The 25,097-nt window shown below is 38.6% G+C and overlaps 1 gene segment (V, D, J or C); it reads left to right on the top strand.

Annotated features, from left to right (window-relative positions):
- Nucleotides 1-22,095: 22,095 nt before the first annotated feature.
- On the top strand, nucleotides 22,096-23,487 carry LOC127544689 (Ig heavy chain V region 914-like). The segment is given in 2 exon segments: nucleotides 22,096-22,552; nucleotides 22,850-23,487. Coding segments are annotated over 2 exon segments (411 nt in total).
- Nucleotides 23,488-25,097: the final 1,610 nt, after the last annotated feature.

Raw genomic sequence — 25,097 nt, 5'->3', positions numbered from 1 at the left:
AGGTTGGAGCAAAATCTACTATGCTTCAGGTAAGTAAAAAAAAGCAGGGGTAGCCATCCTGATCTCAGATCAAGCAAAAGCAAAAATTGATCTAATTAAAAGAGATAAGGAAGGGCACTATATCTTGTTAAAGGGTAGCATAGATAATGAAGCAATAGCAATATTAAACATATTTACCAAGTGGTGTAGTATGTAAATTCTTAAAAGAGAAATTAAGAGAGCTGTAAGAAGAAATAGACAGCAAAACTATAATAGTGGGAGATCTCAACCTTGCACTCTCAGAATTAGATAAATCAAACCACAAAATAAATAAGAAAGAAGTCAAAGAGGTAAATAGAATACTAGAAAAAATTAGATATGATAGATCTCTGGAGAAAATGTAACAGAGACAGAAAGGAGTACACTTTCTTTTCAGCAGTTCATGGAACCTATACAAAAATTGACCATATATTAGGACATAAAAACCTCAAACTCAGATGCAGTAAGGCAGAAATGATAAATGCATCCTTTTCAGAACACGATGCAATGAAAATTACATTCAACAAAAAGCCAGAGGAAAGTAGACCAAAAAATAATTGGAAACTAAATAATCTCATACTAAAGAATGATTGGGTGAAACAGCAAATCATAGACATAATAACTTCACCCAAGAAAACGATCATAATGAGACATCATACCAAAATGTATGGGATACAGTCAAAGCAGTAATAAGGGGAAATTTCATATCTCTAAAGGCCTATTTGCATAAAATAGAGAAAGAGAAGGTCAATGAATTGGGCTTAAAACTAAAAATGCTAGAAAAGGAACAAATTAAAACCCCCAAACACTAAACTTGAAATTCTAAAAATAAAAGGAGAGATCAATAAAATTGAAAGTTAAAAAAAAGATTGAATTAATTAATAAAACTAAAAGTTGGTTCTATGAAAAAACCAACAAAATAGACAAACCCTTAGTAATTCTCATTAAAAAAGGAAAGAAGAAAATCAAATTGTTAATCTTAAAAATGAAAAGGGAGAACTCGCCACTGACGAAGAGAAAATTAGAGCAATATAGAAGTTACTTTGCCCAACTTTATGCCAATAAATTCGATAACTTAAATGAAATAGAAGAATACCTCCAAAAATATAGCTTGCCCAAACTAACAGAGGAAGAAGTAAATATCCTAAACAGTCCCATCTCAGAAAAAGAAATAGAACAAACTATCAATCAACTCCCTAAGAAAAAATCCCCAGGACTAGATGGATTTCCATGTGAATTCTATCAAACATTTAAAGAACAATTAACTCCAATGCTAAATAAACTATTTGAAAAAATAGGGATTGAAGGAGTCCTACCAAACTCCTTTTATGACACAGACATGGTACTGATACCTAAACCAGGTAGGCTGAAAACAGAGAAAGAAAATTATAGACCAATCTCCCTAATGAATATTGATGCTAAAATCTTAAATAAAATATTAGCAAAAAGATTACAGAAAATCATCCCCAGGATAATACACTATGACCAAGTAGGATTTATACCAGGAATGCAGGGCTGGTTCAATATTAGGAAAACTATTAGCATAATCAAATATCTCAATAACCAACCAAACAAAAACCATATGATCATCTCAATAGATGCAAAAAAAGCATTTGATAAAATCCAACATCCATTCCTAATAAAAACACTCGAGAGCATAGGAATAAGTGGACTTTTCCTTAAAATAGTCAGGAGCATATATTTAAATCCATCAGTAAGCATCATATGCAATGGGGAAAAACTGGAACCTTTCCCAGTAAGATCTGGAGTGAAGCAAGGTTGCTCACTATCACCATTATTATTCAATATTGTATTAGAAACACTAGCTTCTGCAATAAGAGTCGAGAAAGAGATTAAAGGAATTAGAGTAGGCAATGAGGAAACCAAACTATCACTCTTTGCAGATGATATGATGGTATGCCTAGAGAACCCCAGAGATTCTACTAAAAAGCTATTAGAAATAATTCATAATTTTAGCAAAGTAGCTGGATACAAAATAAATCCCCATAAATCCTCAGCATTTTTATACATCACCAACAAAATCCAAGAGCAAGAGATACAAAGAGAAATTCCATTCAAAATAACTGTCGACAGCATAACATATTTGGGAATCTATCTACCAAAGGAAAGTCAGGAATTATATGAGCAAAATTACAAAAAACTTTCCACACAAATAAAGTCAGACTTAATAATTGGAAAAATATTAAGTGCTCTTGGATAGGCCGAGCAAATATAATAAAGATGACAATACTCCCTAAATTAACCTATTTAGGTCTATACCAATCAGATTTCCAAGAAAATATTTTAATGATCTAGAAAAAAATAACAACAAAATTCATATGGAACAATAAAAAGTTGAGAATCTTAAGAGAATTAATGAAAAAAAATCAAATGAAGGTGCCCTAGCTGTACCTGATCTAAAATTATATTATAAAGCAGCAGTCACCAAAACCATTTGGTATTGGCTAAGAAATAGATTAGTGGATCAGTGGAATAGGTTAGGTTCACAAGACAGAATAGTCAACTATAGCAATCTAGTGTTTGACAAACCCAAACATCCTAACTTTTGGGATAAGAATTCATTATTTGATAAAAACTGCTGGGATAACTGGAAATTAGTATGGCAGAAATTAGGCAAGGACCCACACTTAACACCATATACCAAGATAAGATCAAAATGGGTCCATGACCTAAGCATAAAGAACGAGATTATAAAAAAATTAGAGGAACATAGGATAGTTTATCTCTCAGATTTGTAGAGGAGAAAGAAATTTGTGACCAAAGATGAACTAGAGACCATTATTGATCACAAAATAGAAAATTTTGATCATATCAAATTAAAAAGCCTTTGTACAAACAAAACTAATGCAAACAAGATTAGAAGGGAAGCAACAAAATGGGAAAACATCTTCCCAGTTAAAGGTTTTGATAAAGGTCTCATTTCCAAAATATATAGAGAATTGACTCAAATTTATAAGAAATCAAGCCATTCTCCAATTGATAAATGGTCAAAGGATATGAACAGACAATGTTCAGATGATGAAATTGAAACTATTACCTCTCATATGAAAGAGTGTTCCAAATCACTATTGATCAGAGAAATGCAAAGTAAAACAATTCTGAGATACCACTACACACCTATCAGATTGTCTAAGACGACAGAAAAAAATAATGATGAATGTTGGAGGAGTCGCGGGAAAACTGGGACACTGATGCATTGTTGGTGGAGTTGTGAACGAATCCAGCCATTCTGGAGAGCAATCTGGAATTATGCCCAAAAAGTTATCAAACTGTGCATACGCTTTGATCCAGCAATGTTACTTCGGGCTTATATCCCAAAGAAATACTAAAGAAAGAAAAGGGACCTGTATGTGCCAAAATGTTTGTGGCAGCCCTGTTTGTAGTGGCTAGAAACTGGAAATTGAATGGATGCCCATTAATTGGAGAATGGCTGGGTAAATTGTGGTATATGAATGTTATGGAATATTATTGTTCTGTAAGAAATGACCAGCAGGATGAATACAGAGAGGCTTGGATAGAGTTACATGAATTGATGCTGAGTGAAATGAGCAGAACCAGGAGATTATTATACACTTCAACAATGATACTGTATGAGGATGTATTCTGATGGAAGTGGATTTCTTTGACAAAGAGACCTAACTCAATTTCAGTGGATAAATGATGGACAGAAGCAGCTACACCCAAAGAAAGAACACTGGGAAATGAATGTAAACTATTTGCATTTTTGTTTTTCTTCCTGGGTTATTTTTACCTTCTGAACCCAATTCTCCCTGTGCAACAAGACAACTGTTCGGTTCTGCAAACATATATTGTGTCTTGGATATATTGCAACATATTTAACATGTATAGGACTGCTTGCCATCTAGGGGAGGGGGTGGAGGGAGGGAGGGGAAAAATTGGAATAGAAGCGAGTGCAAGGGATAATGTTGTAAAAAAATTACCCTGGCATGGGTACTGTCAATAAAAAGTTATTATAAAATTAAATTAAATTAAAAAAAAAAGAAATCCCCCAATGGGGATCACAAATAGTCAAACACAACTGAAGTGAATGAACTACAGTGGAAAATCAACCATTAAAGTATCCTTCATGATTAAAAAAAAATAGTACCTATCTGCCAAGGTTGTTGTGAAGGTCAAATGAGGAAACAATTGTAAAGCACAATGTCTGGCACATAATTGCCATTATTATTCATCAGTTCTTCCTGCTTTATGGCCAAGAAGCAGTCTTTCAGCATTGATTGAGTCATACTTGGCCAGCCAAAAGCAGCTTCTTTATCCCCAAAGATCTGGACCTCAAAATAGTGCTCACGGTTGGCAGAATATAGACAGAGCATTTCAATGAAGTCAACGTACAACATTTCAGAGCTGGATGGGACCTCAGGGAACCAACAGTGCATCCCATAACTGACCTAGGGTTCCCTCTGATGTGTTTGAGGCTCAGTACCAAATGATGGAATTGAAGAGAGCAATCAGCACCTAACATTAGGGTTAGGTCATGTGAAGAATTCACAAGGGCTTTTCTCTTTGGCAAAAGATAGATTTATCTATCAGAAGACAAAATGAAGAGGTAAAATAGACACCAGGAATGGAAAATATGAAATTGATTTGGGAGAGAATATAAGTAAACACCATGAAACATGGGGGAGAAGAGGGGAAGAAAGAAACCATGAGACAGAGTGCTGTGTCAGGTTAACCCAAAGGGGATTTAGCAAAGATGGTATAGACCATGGACAGATTTATGCTATAGGCCAGAACTGTGAACTTGAAACAATGGATTCTTATAAGATACTAAGTCAGTAGAATTGATAGAGACAATAGTTATCTAATTTAGCATGGTTCAGTATGATTGATCTGATCCTACAAGGAGATGTGATGGGCCAGAACTTGAAACAATGTATTAAGTGGAATTACTAAGTGAAACTGAGGAGACAACGGTAAAATCTAGTTTAGCATTGATTTAATCCTACAACAAATAATGATTTCCTAGTAATATAATGACTGGTGTATACTCAATGTACAGCATACAAGCAAAAAGCTCTCAGGGCCAAAAAAGAGACAAGTGCAATAGAAGCTCTTGGAGACTGAGACAGATTTATTCCATCATCTACCTTTGTGGTGGCTGCAGGCTGAAGCACAAACCTTTGGATTCGGAGAGATTCAGAGAACAGAGAAGGAGGCAGGAACTCAAGCTCTCGGAACCAAGGAGAGAGATAGGCCTCTAAGAAAACTAGCAGAGCCCCAAGTGAAGAAGACAAGACTTTGAAGAAGACAATAAAGGATTTGGACTTAAAAAAATAAATTTGGGTCTTCCCAAATTCCTTGACCTTAATTGCTTACCTGCTTCTCCCCTTCATTGCTAAAATTCTATGAGTTGTCTTCACCAACAGCATAATCCTTTTCTCCCCAAGCCCTTCACACTTGTCTTTCACATTGCTCTCCTCTACAAAGAGAATTCTCTCAGTGATTTTCTAATCATCAATCAGGGTTTCCTTCAATCTCCATTCTTTTTTGACCTCTCAGCAACTTTTTATAGATTGCCACCTATGACTGAACACCTTCTCTTCCATTGTCTCCCAGTGACACTACCTTTATTTTCACTGCCCTTTCTAACTGCTCCATCTCTATCTTCCTCTCTGAATTCTCTTTAGTGTGGATACTTCTTAAAGGTCAGTCCTAGACTTTCTTGTGTTCTCTTGACTTTCTTTACTTTGCTAATCTCATTCACTTCCCTGATTTACTATTAAGTCTCTGCTGCTGACTCACAAATCTGTATCATTAGATAAAGATTTTTTTTAACCTCTCTTATGAGTCCCAAAACATCTCCAAATGGCTTTAGAACATGTCTACCTGGATAGCTTACAGGTCACTCAAAGTTAACATGTCTAAAATGGAGCTTATTCTCTTTCTCCCCATTTTTGACAAGATTTCTCCTTATTCTACTATTCCATTCATTACTTCTCCTTTGTTGTATCCTTGGGATGATTGTTGATTCTTCAGCTCTCTTCAGTCTTATATCTAATTAGTCTCCAAGGCTTGCCAATTCTGCTTCTATAACATCATTTACTCTTTATTGTATCTCTTTATTCTTCTTATTATTATTTTCCTATTGAGATAAACTCCATACATGTCTTCTCTCCTTTCTCCTCCACATCACAATACAATCACCAACATAATCTCCCAGACATATGGAAGATCACACATAGGCATATACATGTGTGTGTATTTATAAAAAAAGTCATTTGACTTCTCTGTTAAGAAGTCATTAATAGCTTCCTTTAGTCTCCCCATATGATGTCCAAACTGTTGTTATCATTTGAAGCCAATCTGATCTCTGTACACTCTAATCTCTCATCAGTCTGGCCAACTCATGGCCCACTGAATATACTATATCCTTCTGCACTTCCATATGATTTCAATAATCTCTCAATGTTTCCCTTTTGATTTGTTGAACTCTTGACCATGCTTTTAGATCAAACTCAGATTCTACCTTGTCCATTAATTCTTCCTTGAAGACTCAATTCCATAATGCCTTCCCCCTCATACTTCAGAAAGCAGTTTGTTTTACAACTCTCTAATGCATAATATTGTATAGTATATTCACTTGTGTTGGTGCCTTACGCCCCTGCTAGACTGTTAGCTTTGTGAAAGCAGTTACTATGTATCATCAAAACATTGTATCTCTCTCAGTATGTAACATAGTATTTGGTATGAGTTTAACAACTCACATAAATGAAGTAATAAAGAAATGAAGAAAGCCAGGTAATATCTTCCTAGGGACTGAGAAGAATAAGTCAAATTTAGAGTCTCAAGCAGAGGGTATGTAATACTCCTGAAATTGGAATGCACGATTAAGGGAAAAGGGTACAGTAACTCATTTTCAATGTTTGTGATAATCCAGGACATAAGTTTGGAATAATCAAGTTATCAAAATATTGATAGCTTCAGGCTCAGTGTGTGTGATAACCCAATGCTCAGAGTATGTAGTATCTTAGCGCTCAGTGCCTGGGAGAAGCCATTGTTTAGGGTATGATTTCCCCTTGGCTCAGATTCTGAGATGTTTCTTGGTTCAATGTATTTGATACTTAAAACTTAGGTTGCATATAATAAAACGACATTTAAAGTATGTCCTGGTATTCCATGCTGGGGCAAAATGTTTGTGAATACCCATCATGTGTGTAATATTCCCTTCTCTAGAGGCAGCTGACAAAATGGGCTTATTTTTCCCACACAATAAGGCCCTAATATTAATTCCTATTTTTTTCTTTTTTTCTTTTCATTTTTTGGTTTTGTTTTATTGTATTTTGATTTCTCATAAAGTTGTTAGCTTCCATTTGCTCAGTTCTAATTTTTAAGGCTTTTGTACCTCCTTTCCCAATTAATCAATTTTGCTTTTTAAGGCATTCTTTCCTTTTTCTATTTCCAAGCAGCTTTTCTATTTCCTTTTGCCCTTCTCTCAATTCTTTTCCCAGTTTTTCCTTTATCTCTCTTATTCAATTTTCAAAATCCCTTTTATGCACTTCCACTGCCTGAGACCAATTCTTATTTGTCTTGGAGGCTTTGGATGTAGGAGCTTTGACTTTGTTATCATCTTCTGAATGTGTGTTTTTTTTTTTTAAATTAATTAATTAATTTTTATTTATTTATTTATTTTTAAATTTTTATTTAATAATTACTTTATATTGACACTCGTTTCTGTTCTGATTTTTTTTCCCTCCCTCCCTCCACCCCCTCCCCTAGATGGCAAGCAGTCCTTTATATGTTGGATATGTTGCAGTATATCCTAGATACAATATATGTTTGCAGAACCGAACAGTTCTCTTGTTGCATAGGGAGAATTGGATTCAGAAGGTATAAATAACCCAGGAAGAAAAACAAAAATGCAGATAGTTCACATTCGTTTCCCAGTGTTCTTTCTTTGGGTGTAGCTGCTTTTGTCCGTCATTTATCAATTGAAACTCAGGTCTCTTTGTCAAAGAAATCCACTTCCATCAAAATATGTCCTCATACAATATCATTGTTGAAGTGTATAATGATCTCCTGGTTCTGCTCATTTCGCTTAGCATCAGTTCATGTAAGTCTCGCCAGTTCTCTCTGTATTCATCCTGCTGGTCATTTCTTACAGAACAATAATATTCCATAACATTCATATACCACAATTTACCCAGCCATTCTCCAATTGATGGGCATCCATTCATTTTCCAGTTTCTAGCCACTACAAACAGGGCTGCTACAAACATTTTGGCACATACAGGTCCCTTTCCCTTCTTTAGTATTTCTTTGGGATATAAGCCCAATAGAAACACTGCTGGATCAAAGGGTATGAATGTGTGTTTTGAGCTTCCTTGTCACCATAGTAACTTTATATGGTCAAAATTTTTGTTGTTGTTATTTGCTCCATTTCCTTTTAACTCTTTGTTAAAGTAGGGCTTTGTTTCCAGAATGGAGGGTGCACTGTTCCAAGCTTTAAGGGTTTTGTGCAGCTATTTTCAAAACTCCTTCTAGAAAAATGACCATAAACCCTCTTTTCTGCCCTGTAGCTGTTAGGAGTGTCCCTATCCCATTTTAATTGTAAGACAAATATGCTAAAGTAATAGGATCTTGTTTTGCTGAAGCTGGGGGACAGGGCTGAGGCTGGCACTAGGAATGCCCTTGGATTGTGAGTTGGACTCCTACCCTGTTACCACAGAGCTTTTCTGCTGACCTTCCAAGTCTTCTTTGTGTCTCTTGGTTGAGAGGTCTGGAAGCAACTAATACTGCCACTGATTCAGAGCTCTTGCTTTGTGGATGCTGTGCCTGTGCTAGTTCAGTTTGCACTGGAATGGCAAATCTAGAAACCCCCTAGTACTGATGTTGATTCAGAGGTTTCTAGACCCATTTTTGCTTTACTGCCATGAGGCCAGGACTGCTTGCTGTACTCATAGCCTATACCACAGACCTTTTCTGTTGACCTTCTAAGTTGCCTTCAGCTGGAAATTGTTCTACTCCATCTTTTTGGGTATTCTGATGCTCTAAAATTTGTTTAGAGCCACTATGTAAAGGAATTTGGAGTACTCTGGGGGAGAGGTTGGGTAAGTTCTTGCCTTTATTTTTTCATTTTGACTCCATTTCCTCCAACATTAATTCCTAAGGCAGTCCAAAGATACCTTTCTTCCTGACTCTAACTTTTTTCTTTTTTATCAGAAAAACCAGGATCTGAGCAGAGGAACCAGGTGCTCCTCAGACTATTGGGCTTGACTGCTATGGAAGAAAACCCTGGCTATTGACATTCTACTCACCACCATGGTTTTGATATTTTGTTCTTCCTTCCATCCCATGAAATTATTCTTGTCTGTTTTCTGTTCCTTCATATTTCCCTTCATCTGTCTTTCCCAATCCCCATCCATACTTAGCCTTTTTTCTTTCAGTCTCCTCTCTACTTTCATTTCTGCTCTCTTAGATTCATCTTTATTTTCCAAGTTTCTTCTCTTGTGTATTATTCTTTCTGTCCCTATGGTGTCTCTTTTGTGAGTCAAAAAGGGTAATGAAGAAAATAAGTGCCTTCTAGATGAGTTTGTTCTCTGACTCCCTGACTATTGATTTCTGAACTTTGTTCCTCCAGAAGCCTAGGAAACAAAGTTCTAGGAGATAATTTGGACCCTTCCGTGATTATTAGAAGCCCAGAATGATCCTAGTGTCTCCAGTTATATTCATTCCATCTGAAATTCAGAATTGTGCATCTTCAATCTTTCTCCCTTGAAATAGTTAGGTTATTTCTTTCCTTGGATGTCATAGTATGGAAGTGGAAGTGGGAATAGGAATTGGCATGTGTGTGGGGAAGATATTCATAGCCCAATTTCCCCAGGTTTCCATAATTTGGGCAATAGTAACAGTTCCCACTACTCCCTTTTCCCTATATGAGGTTTATTTTGGGTGTACATACAAGATTGCAAGCTCCAGTTCCTGTTCATGGAATTTTGGCTGCTTGGAGCCGGTAATAGAAGTTAAGTTATGAAGGCTGGCGACTTGTGGGGGAGAAAAACTTGCCTCATCCCCTCATAGTCCCTATCTTCTTTTACTATATCAAATGGGAGGTCCTTCATTCTTATAGTTCCTATAATTGAAGAAGGAATCCCATGAGGGAGGGATCTTACTTTCCATCAGGATGGATGTGGGTCAAATGTAGGGAGAGAATTCTTGGTAAAAGATTTCATTAAGCTCCTAATGCTATCTATGTTCTCTCTCTCCCAAAGGTCATTCCTGAGGTAAGAAGCAAATATATCCTATTAAGGATACTTTTTAGGCTGCAATTCAAAGTTTAGATTTTCTCTAATCTAATTGGAGTCCTCTGCACTCTCTGCATCTTGTTTCCCTGATAAGAGAGTAAATATAAGAAGGATCCAGGGAGTACACACTACTAGAAGGAATCTAGGAAGCCAAAGGAGTCCAAGCTGGGAAAAATGGAGTGGGAGACAAGGACAGATAGTCAAGAATAGGAATGGATAGGATAATCCCTCAGACTATGGGAGGAAAGAATAAGGTAATGACTTGCTGGTCCTGAGAGTGAATTTAACCTCAAACACTGATGCTCCCTTGAAAGAAAAGAAGCAAACATTTATTAAGTGATTACTATGTGCCAAGATGTAATAAGCTGAAACTGAGCAGATGCACTGAGGTTTGGACAAGCAAGCACTTGAGGCTAATTACCAATTGGACAATACTCTGTTAGCATTTACTTGGAAAATGGTCCGCTCCACCATTCTGTGCTGGCTCGATCTGTTGGCCTATAGAGAGATTTGGAGGAGGGATTATAGGGTGGAATAAGAAAGCAAGAGTGACTCCTGGCTGGATTTGTATGGCCATTCCTCTCACATCCACAAAGAATAAAGATCAAGGACTTTTGCTTATTCTGACTCTGGCTGATTCTAAAGTATCCAGGGTGATAATGCGGTCATCATACCAAGAACCATACCAAGCTCTGGAGATACAAATATAGACAAGAAAAAAGACAGTTTCCATACTAATGGGAGAAGATAACATATAAAAAAGAGTAAAAGAGGAAAGGATGAAGACATTCAAGGGCATGGTTTTGAAGTACAAGAGTCTAGGATAGAGCTAAGAGGAGAAAAGCTCAGTTTGAGTTCCTCCACAAAATGGAGACTTTAGGAGGAATTCACCAGTGGGAAAAGAGTAAGCCCCATAGAGACATATTCCAGGTTGAAGAGATTGCAGGCACATTAGGATGCTTTAGAGTGAGAAGGCCCCAGACGCTAAAGGAAGTTCTAGGATGAGACAGTGTTGGGACATGGTTCTGAAAATGGAAGCCAAGAACAGACCCTTTATTCCCAACAATAAAACCCCACATTTGAACAAAGAACTGTTCAGGTGAGGTGATGCCAGAGAAGTCCAGGTCACAAAACTGACATACTACTTTCCCTGAACTCTGTCAAAAAAATCCAATCATCTGAGGCTCGTCGGGGTAAAACCTGCAAAATTTCAGTGTGGGTATCAACCTACTATGATGAACATAATGAAAGCGCCTTGATGGGAGTGAGGTGCTAGAAGTGACAATGAGGGTGAGGAATATAGATATGCCAGCAGTTTCCTTGTTCATGTACCTACTTATATTCTAAGTCAAGTTCCCCTCCTCTCCTTCTCTCCTCATGTCATTCATTCACAAGCCAGTGCATTCAAAGTTTTTCCTCAAGACTCATGATAAGCTGAGGCTCACATCCCATTACCCATGAAACCCTTTGCCTTCTGTGTACCTTTTCTGCCCAAACCTATTAGTGGAAAACAAAAATTAACCTTCCCCTGATTATTGGACCGTGTGGCAGCTTGGAAGTTGTTAGATAGTGAGAGAGCAATAGGAGGCAGCTTGCTAGAAGCCAAAAAGAATGCTGATCTGGCCCAGGCCTTTGATTAAGCTGATAGAGAGGAACCCTCCCCCCCAAGAAGTATAAGGTCTACTCTAACTATTCTTGTTCAATTTCTCATCTCTGAAGGAATTATGATAATTAACATTTATATGACACTTATGTGTCAGGCACGCTGCTAAACACTTTACATATATTACAATTTTATTGTCACCCCCATTTTACAGATGAGAAAACTGAGGCAAATAGATGTTAAGTGACTTGCCCAGGTCTGAAGTCAGAGTTCTTCATCCTGATAACTTCAGCATCTCAATAAGAGATCATTTGTTTTCATTCTCAGACTCCAAAGGTTTAACTGCGCTAGGTAAGATCCTTGCTTGAAATAATTGTCAGAGTTGGCACGTTCATGTGCAATGGCCAGGGAGGGTTCAAAAAGAGCAGGATTCAGGAGGACATGAATAGTCCCCCTCTCTCAGAGGTTAAATGGTTCAATATAATCTCTTATATCTGATCACAGAGGAAATATGAGATTTGTGAGATAAATCTCAGCTTGGGATTGGGAGATTCCCCACTAAGCTCGAGGAGCATAGACAGATGGATCAATGAGGATAGGAACCAAGAGAGGAATGGAGGCTGTCTTCTGGTTTCTCTTACTGTAATAAAAAAGCAAGAGAAAAAATAATCTGACTTGGCTAGGATATAAAAGAGGAAAGGGTGATAGGAGCATGCTGTGGATTGGCTGTATAGTCTGGAAAACCCATCCTCCACCCCTCTGGAAGTTAATCTTTTAGAGGCGAGTTTGAGGAACCATGGAATTTGAAAGGTAATATTGACAATGTATGGTGGGGGGGGGGGAGGTCAGACAATATCAGGACCTCTTGGGAATGTCCACTTTGCTGCCAAAGTGATTTCCAAGAAATGCATATTTGACTCTAATCTTCCCAACTCCCCACTCAATAAACTTCAGTGATTCCTTTTAACCTCCAGGATCAAATACAAAATGTTCCTTTTGGGATTAACAACCTTTGCAACCTAACCACTTTCTACCTTTCCAGTGTTTTTACCTTTTCTCTCCTAAATGTATTCTGTGATCCAAAGCCACTGGTCTCCACCCCACTTCCCTATTTCTTGTCCATTCACTGGCTGTCCCCTATGTTTGGAATAAAGTTCATCCTTGAGACTCAGCTGAAATCCCACCTTCTTTCTACAAGAGGACTTTTTTAATCCTTCCCAGCCCCTCGATCAATAGCAAACGCGTGCTTTCTGAATTTATTTTCCATTTTTATGGGATATAATAAAGATTTTTGCATGTTGTCTTCTCCATTAGAATGTGAGGTCCTTGGAAGACAGGATTGTTTTTGCTTTTCCCTGATCTTTGTTGCTTAGCAGTGTCCCAGGCTTATAGTCTAATATTTATGAATACTTCTTGATTGATTGAAGGGAAATTCCCCACAAGATCACTGGGTTTGAAGGACTTGGGGCTCTATTTTATAGTGTGGATACAGATATCTCACAATTCCTTTTCCTAAAATGAAGAAATCCACTTAGTTCTCATCACTAATCTAGGCTTTATGGTGAAGCAGGTACAATCTAAGAGTGCAATATTCTTCCAAGGAAGTGGGTTAGTTACAAACCATATTCATTCAGTGATCTTGAGAGCTGCTTCTCACGTGGCTTCTATAGCCTTTGGACAATCATGCTTTTTAAATTAACTTTACTGATAGTGAGTTGAAGCACCTGGAGAGTCCTAATCCCTAACCCCTTCAGACCATTGCAAGTCCAGTGAATTACCTAAGTAGAACAGCAAGGGGTTGTCATCCTGTTCCAGTAGCTAGATAAGTTAATGCAGTTACAATGATGCCCAAAGTGGGACTTTTCCAAGGAATATAAACCAAACTAGTGAGCTGTTCTCCTGTCCTCCCAAAATGATTTCTGAAAGCACCCCAACAACCTCATATAGCCATCCTGTCATGGTTGAAATGATCTGGGAGTTCCATCTGGTCCTACTTGTGATCAAGCTTGGGGAGATATAGAATGATGCTCATGAACCTAAAGAATTAAGATCAAGCAGATTTAGGGCATCAGGCCCTTAAGATGATGTGATCTACGCAACGGGACTCTTTGTCCAAACATGAGTGAAAGAGGTCCTTTCCTATGGGAGCTAAAGATGTGGCTATTAAAACCTGAGGCTCCTTAGAAGCAGATAGGTAAAGCAATGGCCAGAACTCTGGGCGCAGGAGCAGACCTGATTTCATGGTTATCAAGAGGATCAAAGAAGATAATACTGGTAAAGTACTTAACATTGACAATAAGAGTCCCTTAATAAATGGATGTTGCCTTCTTTCCTAAAAAAGAAGAAACAGATAGAAAACATTTAGTACCTTGGTGTGGAGGTTCTAGTGTCTCAAGGCAGAAGGAAAAGGGGCTATATTTTCCTATTCTTCCTTCCCCATTTCTTTTTATTCAGACTTAAAGAGCTTGAGGAAAGAGTATGATCCATAGGGCAGGGGCCAACTTTCTCAATTTGCCCAATTCTTGGCTCCACCATATCTGTTATGTCTTATGCTAAGGTGTTGACAAAATAGGATAGGGACATAGAAAACAAATGTTCTCTGAAATATTGGATATAAGACCACACATTACAATTATTCAGGGAGATCTAATCCAAGGCATGAGGGAACTGGGTAGGTGATGGGATGAGATTCCTTTATAATTAGCATAGTTCGGGGAAATGAATACCCTGGAAGGCATAGCCAGCACTCACATGATGGTTAGACACTGGCCATTATCTGAATCCTAGTCATGCTAGATTAACAACCTTAATTGATTATTGTATCATCATCATCATTCATCTAGTATTTGAAAGCTTGCAAAACATTTTTTAGTGTTAAATTATTTCATATTATTCCCCACATATATTATTTAATATGACCCTGTGGCAACTCTGTGAGGTAACTGCTAATAGTAACATCCCCATTTTACAGATAAGGAAATAGGCTGAGAAAAGTGACTTGGTAGTTGCACACAAAGTAAGTGTCTAAGATAGGATTAGAACTCATCTTACTAGTTCCAATTCTTGCATTCTCTCCCCTGTGCCTCCTAGATGCTAGACATTTTACATAACCAGGAGACTGGCTTTGTAAGGTAATAGATATAAAACCCTTAATAAGTAGAACTTAGACAAGAGATCTACTGATTCCTATACAAGTCACCAATACTAAAGAGTACTATGTCTTGAGAACATAAAAAGGAATCTCTGTATAAATTGACAAAGTGAAACAAGCTGGGCTTCTGGTATATAACAATTCTTTTAACAGCCTGCTGGGGAAAGTAGAGAGCTCACTACAGAACTAAGCAAGATGGTGCCTACAGTGTCTGGATTTGTGGAGAAATCTGTCTTGAGAAAGTATAGCCCAGATTTTTAGAGAATGATATGAGCTCAATGACCTAACGAATGCATTCTTGCACTTCTGGGCACATCCCTGCATCAAGAGGAGAAATATATCTGAAATAGCTACATGAATTGCTGTATTTTTGAAAGCCAGTAGGTAGCACTCTAATATTGAAAAACATCAGCTGTTTTTCATTGTCAGCCCTAGTAGTCTCTATGTTTCTCCCAACCTTTTCCTTCTATTGCTTTCTCAGATTTGTATCTAACCTATGGGTATCCTGAATTTCCATAATTTTCATAATTCATAACTCATTTGTACTACATCTTATTTGGTCCTTGGTCTATATTTCAGTTCTTGGTATGAACCCAGGAGGAATATTTAAGCTCCATCTTGATTAAATATATTTACTATAACAAGTAGAAAGTGATACTATACAGTTTAAGAAAGAGAAATTCTAAAGGGAAGCCCCGGATGAATTTCATGACCCACTTCTCTGTTTTGCTTTTTGCTCTTTCTCTCTTTGTCAGCAGATATAATTAAACTAAAAGACCACAGGATAGGTGCTTTCTTAGCTCACTACACTTACCCACTTCTAGCTCTTAATTCTGTGATCTCCTCCAACTCCCTGTCCAACATCACTGCTTGATGATGATGATGATTCTGGCCACCAATGTGATCACTGATTGTTTAGATTACTGGAAGTGTGAGAGAATTAAGGCTTCAAAGAGAGAGAGATACCTTATTCAATTAGAATTCTCAAAGGAACTTGAGACTTCAGTGGATCCTAAAAGAAAAGTGCTTTATGTTAGCTTTCCTTGTGGCTATTCAGACCCACACTTCTGTGTCTCTTTTGGGCTTAACAATTCTGACAGCATAGGGGAAACATGTCAGATCTTCACAGTGGGTAGCTGTTGTACAATATGTACTATAATCATTGCAAATAGCCTAAAAGCTTTGGGAATATGAGCTCACCATGCCTGTTCTGGGTAAAGAGATGTCCAATTTGGCCAGAACATAGTACATGCGTAGGGGAGTAATATAAGACAAGGTTGGACAAGGAGAAGGGAGGAAATAATATTAGACTGTAGAGATAAATACCAGCTAGAGGAGTTTGAATGGTACTCAGCAGGCAACTAGCAGTCACTGAATATTTTTGAATGGAAAGATCATGTGACCAGATCTATACCCATAGGAAGGGTGGATTGGAGGAAAAGTGGAAAGGCTGTTGCAATAGTTTTAAAAATTGGTAATGAGGGCCTAAAATAGGATAATGACAGTGTGAATGGAGCAGGAGAAAGGGATATGAGAGATACTGTGGAAATGGATTTGGCAAGATTTGGTAACTACTCAGATAAAAGGAGTGAAGGAGATAGAAAAGAAATGATATTTTCAATGTTACAAACTTGAGAGACTCAGTGAATGGTGCTGCCATAAGGAACAGGTTCATCAAAAAGATAATAAATTCAATTTTGAACATAAGGAAGCTATCAAGCAGTTGTATATAGATAGCATGGAGGGGACAGAGGAGACAGTAGAAGTAGGAAATTTTATTAGGAGGTTATGTCAAGAGTTTATGAAGGTGGCAATGATGATTCAATTTAATTCATTTCAACAAATAAATATTAAGCATATTTTTAGGTACTGAACCTGCAATTTTGTAAGTACTTAACTATGCCAATGCACTGTGATAGCAGACAAAAAAAGATTAAAAAATAAGGATCATGATGAAATTCCTCCCATCCTCCAAATTTGGGGGAGACAGCTACTCAATCTGGAGACCTTGCTCTTTGGGGAGACCCTGGTGGCAATTTTTGGATAATCTGTACAGCTGAACTGACAAAATGGAGCTCCCATTTTACTGAGCTAGTAGAAATAGAAAATGGGACATGTATGAGAGATGCTGTAAAGGCTCACAGGATTTGGCAAACAATGGGATATTAATAGTGTAATAGACAAAAAGGTAACATTAAAATATCAAGCATGGGAGACTAGCTAAATGGTGATGACCAGACCATTGGGGATATTATTGCAATAGCAAAGTCAAAAGGATGGGCAGGTCTTGACAATGTGAACTAAGGCACTATAGAAATGTGATGTAATCTTATTCCTAAAGGGAGAAAAGGAGACAACAAAAGACAGAGTTTCTAGCATCAGTCCACTTTTATGGTCAAGAAAGAGGGTGCAAAAAATAGAGGAAAGGTGGTTAGAAAGATTGGTAGACAACCTTGTGATATCTATGAAACCTAGGGAAGAAAGAATATTCAAAAGGGAGGAGGACTCAAGTGGGCATTAGTGAGTGGGACAGTGAGTCTTGAAGAAAACACCATTCAATTTGTCATTTGGGAAGTTTTGGTGGTCTTGGAAAGAGAGAAACTTCAATAATTAAGGATTTGAGAAGAGAGAATTGGTAGTAAGGGCATGGGAAAATTAAGTGTAAAAGCTTTTCCAAGGAATTTGGAGAGGAAAAGCGATGGGACAAGAGGAGAATGGAGTAGGAAAATCAAGGGAAGTTTTTTGGGGATTGGAGAGAGCTGAGCATGTTTATGAACAGATGACAAGAGACCAGCAGAACAAAAGAGATTGAAGATCCATGAAAAAGAGAAAGGGATTGGTTTCTAAAGCAAGAACCCAGAGGAGGCTGAAAAGAGTGGAAACAGAGAATATTAGTCTTATTTGAAAAGTAGAACCATTACTTCCTTTGTTGTTTAAAGGAAGGAAGAGGGAGTAAATGATGATTCTAAAAAGTGAGTAGAAGAATTAATGGTACTCCAGTCAGTCATTTAATTAATTCTTAAATAGTGAATTATTCCTAAATAGCATTGAGAATTTTGGAAACTATTAGTACCCTCTTCAGTGTGAAGCTTACTGATCATTTAAGAATCAGAACTTTTTAGATTCTAATCACTGTTCACATATCTTCAACAGCACCTACAGCGCAAGGCCTAATCTATTCAGACAAATGAAGAAAAACATTTATTAACCACTACTTAAGCATTTATTAAACCACCACTTAAGCACACCTACTGCATGCTAAACATTATGTGAGACACTGGACACACAAAGATAAAGATGCAACAGTCCCTGCACTTTATAATTCTATGGGAGTGGGGTGAGGAGTAGAATTTTCAATTCACATAAATATTATATAAATATTTACTATTTGTCCAAAGTAACACAGCTAGTATGTATCTCTGAGGCTGAACTTGAACTCAAGTCTTCCTGATTCTGACCCAGCCCTCTATCCTCTGTATCCACCTAAATGCCTCTCACCATTTTGGAATGGGTGAAGTAAGGAAGGGAAAGGGGCGGAGTAGACAAAATCATGTTAATAAACTGAGCCACTTTCTTTTCAATAAACATTTATTGTGTGCCTACCATTGGGCATAAATACATCTTAACAAAGCAAATTTATTTCGGGGGGAAGTGGCCTCAAACTTCTTCATGAATTAGAAAGTGAAAAAAATTTCCCTTTGATGAGGGGGAGGCTAGAAGTTGTAAAAAGTCTTGGTATAGTTGTGAGACCAAATGTTGGTTAGAGAAGGTTATAGATTGCCAAGTGTAGGACTTGTTCATTTTTGGGGGGAAGTTCAAGACTTAAAATTTCCTTAGTATGTAGGGAACTCTTGTGAAGACTTTTCTCTCCACCAATGAGGAAAAGTTCTCCAAAACTTCTGCAGCTTACAGAGTTCTCCAAGGCACTGACAGTTAAACTTGCTGAAAGTCATGTTGTCAGGAGGTCTGTATGCTGTCCACTAACTAGGCAACATTGCCTTTCTCTTCTAACCTTAGCTCTAATTGTTAAGAACTGTTTCTTTAATTAGAGTTGAAATTTGTCCCTGCAGTGTCCACCTGTGGATCCTTGCCCTGCTCTCTGGGGCTAATTGGATTAAACAAATATTGCCAAATTTCTGCTATTTGCATAGAACTGTGCTGGGCAGACAGAAACTCAATATCTTGGCTCTCTCAGTACTCATATTCTATTGGGGGAGACAATATCATCAAAGGTCAAGGTAAGAAAACATAGGGTATAATGAGAGATCTGACAAATCACCAGTTTTCTGTACAGTATGTATGTTATGTTGCCTCTCAGTTGAGGTTTTGTATTATATATTTGGAGTCAGTGAAACCAGGTCAACTGTTTTGTGACTTTCTCCAGCAATATTCAGCAGTTCTGGAGGAGGAGAGAAATCAGGAGAGTTCTTTAAAAAAAAATAAGGAGAAGCATATTGGGAACAATGGGAGTTTCCCCAAGTGAACTGGGTAGTATTGGGTTGTAAACTCCATGAGCGCTTGCTTCCATGTCTCATTCACCTCTTGCATCTCCCTAAGTGCCCTGCCCAATGGTAGGCACACAATAAATGTTTATTGAAAAGAAAGTGGCTCAGTTTATTAACATGATTTTGTCTACTCCGCCCCTTTCCCTTCCTTACTTCACCTATTCCAAAATGGTGAGAGGCATTTAGGTGGATACAGAGGATAGAGGGCTGGGTCAGAATCAGGAAGACTTGAGTTCAAGTTCAGCCTCAGAGATACATACTAGCTGTGTTACTTTGGACAAATATCTTTTCCTGTTTTAATTTCCTCATCTGTTAAATGGGGATTGTAATAGCACCTGCCTCCTATGGTTATGAAAACACAATGAAATAATGTGTGTATTAAGGCTTTGAACACCTTAGTGCTATGTACATATTAACCATTATTATTATTATGACCATTTTACCCTGTCAATGTTTAGAAATTTACTTCCCTTAACTCCTTTATCTCACTTATTCCAGCCTGCTGACCCTCCATGGACTCTAACTAAAGAATCCCCTCATTCCATTGACAATACCCTGTATGCTGCATTCTACATTCTACTGCAATCATTTAACTTGAGCAGACCATCTCATTGACTCAACAGCACTTTTATCCAGCTATTCCACTTCATTGTTTCCATTGCATCCCACTTACTGCAACTATTTACCACATGTACTGCCACATGTTAGTCCCACAGGCTATCATCTCTACTCAGTTTTTTTATTCTTCCCTGCCTACTCTTCTTCATTCACAGTATCTTTTCCTCTCAAATATGTCTACTTTATTTAACCATCATGGCATAGTACAAAGTGTACTTTGGAATCAGAAGCTCTGGGTTGAAATTTCATCTCTATCACTTATTGTTTACCGTATGCATCACTTCAATTCACTGTGCCTCAGTTTCCCCATCTGTAAAATGAATAAGTTTACACTACACACCTCTCAGACTAGCTAAAATGGCAGGAAAAAACTGGGACACTGATACATTGTTGTTGGAACTGTAAACGGATCCAACCATTCTGGAGAGCAGTTTGGGACTATGCTCAAAAAGTTATCAAACTGTACATACCCTTTGATCCAGCAGTGTTTCCATTGGGCTTATATCCCAAAGAGATTCTAAAAGAGGGAAAGGGACCCACATGTTTTCCCAGTTTATTGCTTCCCTTCTAATCTTGTTTGCATTAGTTTTGTTTGCACAAAAGCTTTTTAACTTGATATAATCAAAATTCTATTTTGTGATCAATAATGATCTCTGGTTCTTCTTTGGCCCCACATGTTCAAAAATGTTTGTGGCAGCCCTTTTGTAGTGGCAAGAAAATAGAAAATGAATGGATGAGCATCAATTGGAGAATGGCTGAATAAACTGTGGTATATGAATGTTATGGAATATTATTGTTCTGTAAGAAACAATCAGCAGGGTGATTTCAGAGAGTCCTGGAGAGACTTACATGAAGTGATGCTGAGTGAAATGAGCAGGACCAGGAGATCATTATACATGGCAGCAACAAGCCTATACAATGATCAATTCTGATGGATGTGGCTCTCTTCAACAAAGACATGATTCAAATCAATTCCATTTGTTCGATCAGCCATCTTCACCCGGAGAGAGGGGAACTGAGTGTGGAGCACAACATAGCATTCTCACTCTTTCTGTTGTTGTTTGCTTGCATTTTGTTTTCTTTTTCAGTTTTTTTATCCTTCTTGATTCTATTTTTCTTGTGCAGCAAGATGGCTGTAAATATGTTCACATATATCGGATATAAGATATATTTTAATATACTTAACATGTACTGTACTACCTGCTATCTAGGGGAAGGAAGGAATAATTTGCAACAGAAAGCTTTACAAGGGTCAATGTTGAAAAATTACCCATGCATGTTTTGTAAATAAAAAGCTTTAATAGAAAAATGAAGAGGTTTAGCTTAAATGACCTTTGGGTTCCTTTTTAACTCTAATAATAACAATAGCAAGCATGTACATAGCATTTTGAGGATTTGAAAGTTTTTTATGAGTATTATCATATCACCTTTTTGGGGAGATACATGCCATTACATGCTATTATTATCCTCGCTTCACAGATGAGAAAACTGAAGTAGATAGAAATTAAATGACTTGTGTAGAGTCACAAAGCTACTGTCTGAGGCTGAACTTGAATACAAGTCTTTTGACTATTGGACCAATGTCTCACCTACTGCACCAGCTGATTGCTCTGTATTTCTGAGCTTAGCATGCTATGAACCATTCCAAATCACTTATTCCACTGTGACTGCCCCAGTTGACAATGATCTCTCCTTCCTCTCCATACAAACGTAGTGTGGTCATTTTATCTGGCCCAGGGTTACCTGAGAATCCAGAATAGCTATTGGATCTGTAATATTAACAATCTATTCCTGAAGCCATGGTGCTGCCCTGAAGAATTAGTGCCCAAGAATCCAGTTTCCTCAGGGTTTTGGGTGCAGACAAAGAGAGATGACTGGATTGGGGTGTAGCCAGGAGAGCTAAGAATAGAAAGGCCAGACCTACCTTCTAATCTATTCTGGGTTGGGCTGTTTGGCTATAGTGTTTACATCAAGACGCTGATCTATGCGCCAAGCATTCTCATACATCAGGATTCTTGTTGCAGATTCTGTATCAAAACCAAAGGTAATTTTTTGGACACCAGTAGGGCTAGAAGTTAGCCCTGCAGGCAGAGTTATTCTGGGTTAACTCCCTTCTCTTGCCCGAGTTTGCATCTGTTTCCTTCATGCCCCACCCCCTCCTAGGTCAGGGTGGGGGATGGGCAGACCACACTGCCTTCAGCTGCCTACTTAAAAACACTTCCCTCTGAGCAGAACTCCTTTCGACACAGATATTATCAGCCCCGGACCCCATCCTTCCTAGAGAATCCTGCCAGACTCAGCAGCATGTCTGCCAGGATCCTCCCCACTCTTGCCAGGCTCTACCTCCTGGGCATGTTCCTCTCCATTCTCCCAGGTATCTGTCCTGTTCTCACTGCTTCTCTCCTCTTCCTCCCTCTCCTCTATAGGTCTGCAGCTCTAGTTACCTTCTAGATACCTCTTTCCCTATCTCCTCCCTGTCCTCTCTTCTCTGATGGTGGGAGCCATAAAGTTTAGCTGCTTTTTCTTGCAGTTGCTTGAATTCCTCTCCCAGGTAACCTGGGCTGGGACTGCAATTTCTAATTTTCAGCTAGTTCTCTCACTGTGTTCCCTAAGCTCCCCTTCCCATGGAGGCTTTGTGTCGGGCTTACTATACTTGGTATGTCCTCTGCAGGTTCTGAAGCTCAGGTGCGGCTAAAGGAGACAGGAGGACAAGTGACACATGAAGGCCAGTCTGTGACCCTGACCTGCCAGGCCTCTGGCTTTAACTTCAGGGATTATGCCATGTCCTGGCACTGGAGCTCAACTGAAAGCCTCAGGGAGCTGGTGGCCAGCATCAGCCCCAAAACTGGCAGTGACAAAGAGTACAGCTCCAGAATTCGAGGCAGGGCTTCCATCGAGAGGGACAATATAGACAGAACTGTCTCTCTGACCTTGAGCCGGCTTAAAAAGGAGGACTCAGGCACATACTACTGTGCCAGACTCACTCTGCTAGAGTCCAAGCAGAGACCTTAACACAAACCTGGGATACTGTGCTGTGTGGTGTTCTGTGAGTATGTCTGTGAGGAAGGGAAGAAATAGACTTTCCATGCGTGCATTTGTTCAGAGAAGGGAAGAGAAAGGCTCTATGTACCCGTATACAGGGAAAAGAAAAAAATAAATGATGTGTGTGTGCTAAAATAAATGGCAGGACTTTTCTCCCAGCCTGCAATGTTTCTTGGCCATCTTGAGACTCCAACCATTGTTTCAGTCTCAATTGATGGCCTCTACCACTGTTCCTCATGTGCCCCACCCTGGGGCTAGGATTCCAGGACTGATTCCTGGGAAGATAATCAGTGACTAAAAACAGGTGAGAATTCAGGCTGAAATTCTGCTGTGAGAGCACATTGTTGGTACCATGAACCTGGTCCTTGAATTACATCAGCTGTGGGACCAAACAGGAGGAGTAAGTCCATGGTCCCTTCTGAGGGTCCTTCCAGCTCAGGGGAGCAGAAGAACTAAACATCTCTACCTTAAGTAGCTCAAAGTCTTAGCTCAAAGGAACCCAGAAAGGATTGGTTTCTGCCCTCAGGAAGCCTTTACCCCATTATTACTTTTTGAAGCAGGAGGTACAAGTGAGAAAACTGGTTCACATGAGGGGAGAAATGTGCTTGGAATTACCAAATTTAAACAGTAGAGACAAATCCATTCCTTCCACTACAATGTATTGATTGTTTGCTGGCTTGTAAGATATCAGGAATAGTCCTTTTTGAGTTCTTTCAACCCATGATTTGAATCTGAGAGAGGGAAAGGCTCCAAAGATCCTGTCAAGGACAAATTCTTCTTTAAACTTGTGTTATAATATTGTTACTATCAAATCCTTTTGGGACTCTCAGTACTCCAGACCATGCACTGCTCTGTAGTCCAGGATGCTGTATAAGGTTCAGATGAAGGGAAATACACATAGCAAGGAGGAGCTCAAGGAGAGATGCCCTTGGACACAACCCTTTTAGCTTATCTCCAGGGCAACTAGGTCCCATGAGGCTATTCTATCCATCATTCATCTTTTTACTAAGGACTGTCACATTCTGCAGGTGCCACATTATTAGGGCCAACCATTAAATATTATCAGGAAAAATGCTCCTGCTCTTCCCAGTCTTCCCGTTAGCTTCAGGAAGCAGTGGTATCTAAGACAGGTTGACGCCCTTGTCAGGGTTATTAGTAGCTGCTGCCTTCTTGATCCTACAGCCAAGCTCTACTGCCCTTCCTGCTGTACTACCTTTCACTCATGGATCAAGGATTTCAAAGAAGTTCCTTGGAGTGATGAGAGGGAAAGGGAAAGGACAGTATCTTCGAACCTTGAAGGATGGAAAAGAATAAAGAGGGATTTGAATGGAAATTGAATGGGCAAAGAACCCCAGACGCCAGTCACTAAACCAACTGCATCCAAGGCTTAGGTTATTTACTTTGCTCTCTACTCACAAATCTGCTGCAGCTCCTATAGGATAAAAACCATAGGTCATCTTTGAGTTTTGCCCTCTTTTGCCTCCTTGCTCCCAATTCTCCTCTCCAGATTCTCATCCTCAAACTCATTTCTGGATGTTCCCATGGCTTTTATCCTACCTGCAATGCCTTTCTTACTTCTTTTTCCTTGCTTCATCTATCATTGCATTTTCAAGGCTCAGTTTAAGTCTCATTTACTCTGGCAGTAAATGATCACTTCAGCCCATTTTGACTGTTTCAATCTCCAAATTCAATTCAATTGTTTTTCCAATGATGCTTTCATCTGCATGTTCTATGCCACTTTTTTGTGCTCATTTCATTCTAAAGAATGAATTATCTTGTACAGGCTGACCATGGAACTCTGGGACTGGGAATTGTCCTCCCGTGATGACCACATGATGACCAGAGACTCAGCAACAGCATGGATGGGAGTGTGAATA

Source organism: Antechinus flavipes, chromosome 1 (assembly GCF_016432865.1).
Source record: "Antechinus flavipes isolate AdamAnt ecotype Samford, QLD, Australia chromosome 1, AdamAnt_v2, whole genome shotgun sequence".
Taxonomy (NCBI): domain Eukaryota; kingdom Metazoa; phylum Chordata; class Mammalia; order Dasyuromorphia; family Dasyuridae; genus Antechinus; species Antechinus flavipes.
The sequence above is the reverse complement of the archived record's forward strand: the minus strand, read 5'-3'. Positions and strand labels throughout refer to the sequence as shown.